Source organism: Limulus polyphemus, unplaced genomic scaffold, assembly GCF_000517525.1.
Source record: "Limulus polyphemus unplaced genomic scaffold, Limulus_polyphemus-2.1.2 Scaffold7714, whole genome shotgun sequence".
Lineage (NCBI taxonomy): Eukaryota > Metazoa > Arthropoda > Merostomata > Xiphosura > Limulidae > Limulus > Limulus polyphemus.
The window spans coordinates 2,919-4,695 of NW_013673324.1; the positions used below are offsets into that span (position 1 = coordinate 2,919).

The window sequence follows — 1,777 nt, forward strand, 5'->3', positions numbered from 1 at the left end:
CGTCACATTATAACGCCCTCACGGCCGAACGGCCGAGCATGTTTGGTGGGGCGAGATTCGAACCTGTGTCTCGCAGATTGGGAGTCGAGCTCCCTAACCACCTGGCCATGCCGGGTCCACTTTTGCAGATTACAGCTATCCACATATAAAATAAAGTGTTTGAACCCGCTGCTAACCAGGTTTATGCCGTTTACTTTATTTTTCGGATTGTTCTTACTATATTGTTCCTTCTTAAGAGCCTTTAACAAAACAAAAACAAAACAAAAGCAACTTCTTAAATGTAAACTTTTCCCAGGAGGACAGATTTGGCGTTTCCACGTTTGTTTGTAAGTAAGCACAAAGCTACACAATGGGCTATCTATGCTCTGCCCACCGCGGGTATCGAAACCCGGTTTCTAGCGTTGTATGTCAGCAGACATACCGCTGTGCCATTGAGGGTGGGCTAAAGACTTGTTTGTTTGTAGTTAAGCACAAAGCTACACAATGGGCTATCTGTGCTCTGCCCACCACGAGTATCGAAACCCGGTTTCTAGCGTTGTAAGTCCGCAGACATACCGCTGTGCCACTGGGGGTGGGGGCGGGCTAAAGACTACGAACGAATATGTGACGGTAATCCTTTCGTAGCTTTACGTGAAATTATGAAACAAACAAAGAAAGTTACTCAAGTTGCGTTGAGGTAAATATTATGTCAAAACAAAAAAGGTTAATACCGTGTCACAAAAACTTTATCTAGTTATTTTAAGGTTAACATTGTGTTAAACACTCGGGTTAACTAATGTTTCATAAAACTGGCTTTTGTTGTTTTAAGGTTAACATTGTGTAACAACACTCGGGTTAAATAATGTTTCATAAAACTTTCCTTAGTTGTTTTAAGGTTAACATTGTGTAACAACACTCGGGTTAAATAATGTTCCATAAAACTTTCCTTAGTTGTTTTAAGGTTAACATTGTGTAACAACACTCGGGTTAAATAATGTTTCATAAAACTTTCCTTAGTTGTTTTAAGGTGGAACACTTAAGCCTATAATTTGCCTGCTTTAAGGGTGACTGTCGGGTCACGAACTGCGAGTCGCCTGCTTTAAAGGTTGATATTGTGTCACAGACTATATTATTAATTACTTATGTTCCTCCTTACAGGCTGCGTCTGGGTATTCGGAAGTAATAAGCCATCTTTTGATCCAAATAAACCAAACATCTTCTGTCATCCAGTGCTTTACAATTTTGCCTATTGGTTGTTGAACGTGGGATTCATGTGTATGGGGGGTATCATAATTGTCGGGATCATAGGATTATGCTGCAACCTCCTGTTATAGCGTTTTCATTCCAGCCTCCAACTTTCCATTTTAAAGTAACTTTACGACATCATTTTCAAATGTTCTAGGATAACACGGTTTGGGTTATGTTTGTCTTACATACCGTGAAAAACTGGTGGTAAATTGTTTAGAAAAATCTTGACATTAAAATAAAAATGTGAATGTAAGTCTGACTCGTGTTCTTCTTTTTCCAAATACTTTTCAGTTGTAAATACGCCCAGCATGGGCTCAAATAAATCCACAGAAAGGTCATCACGTTCTTTTAAAAATAGTGAAAGCTAGCATTGAAAATGATGAATTAAGATGTCTTTTCACCGAACCACCTGATGTCGCCACAGGTCGAAGACCTTATCGATTTGAGAATCAAAAAATATGAAATCCAATAAAACGAATGTAAATTTGTTTAATTTCCAAAGTCGCCGTTTGAAAGAAGAAAGTAAAAAAAAAAAAATACTACATAAACT

The 1,777-nt window shown here is 38.5% G+C and overlaps 1 protein-coding gene across 1 annotated transcript in view; it reads left to right on the plus strand.

The window, feature by feature from the left end:
- The window catches only part of LOC106474813, a 3,435-nt gene extending 1,955 nt beyond the window's left edge, over positions 1 to 1,480 (plus strand). Inside the window, exon 4 of the mRNA XM_013935503.2 lies at positions 1,138 to 1,480. Coding sequence (XP_013790957.1) covers positions 1,138 to 1,313 — 176 coding nt within the window. The 3' untranslated portion in view covers positions 1,314 to 1,480. The remainder of the gene's footprint in view (positions 1 to 1,137) is intronic.
- The last annotated feature ends 297 nt before the right edge of the window (positions 1,481 to 1,777 follow it).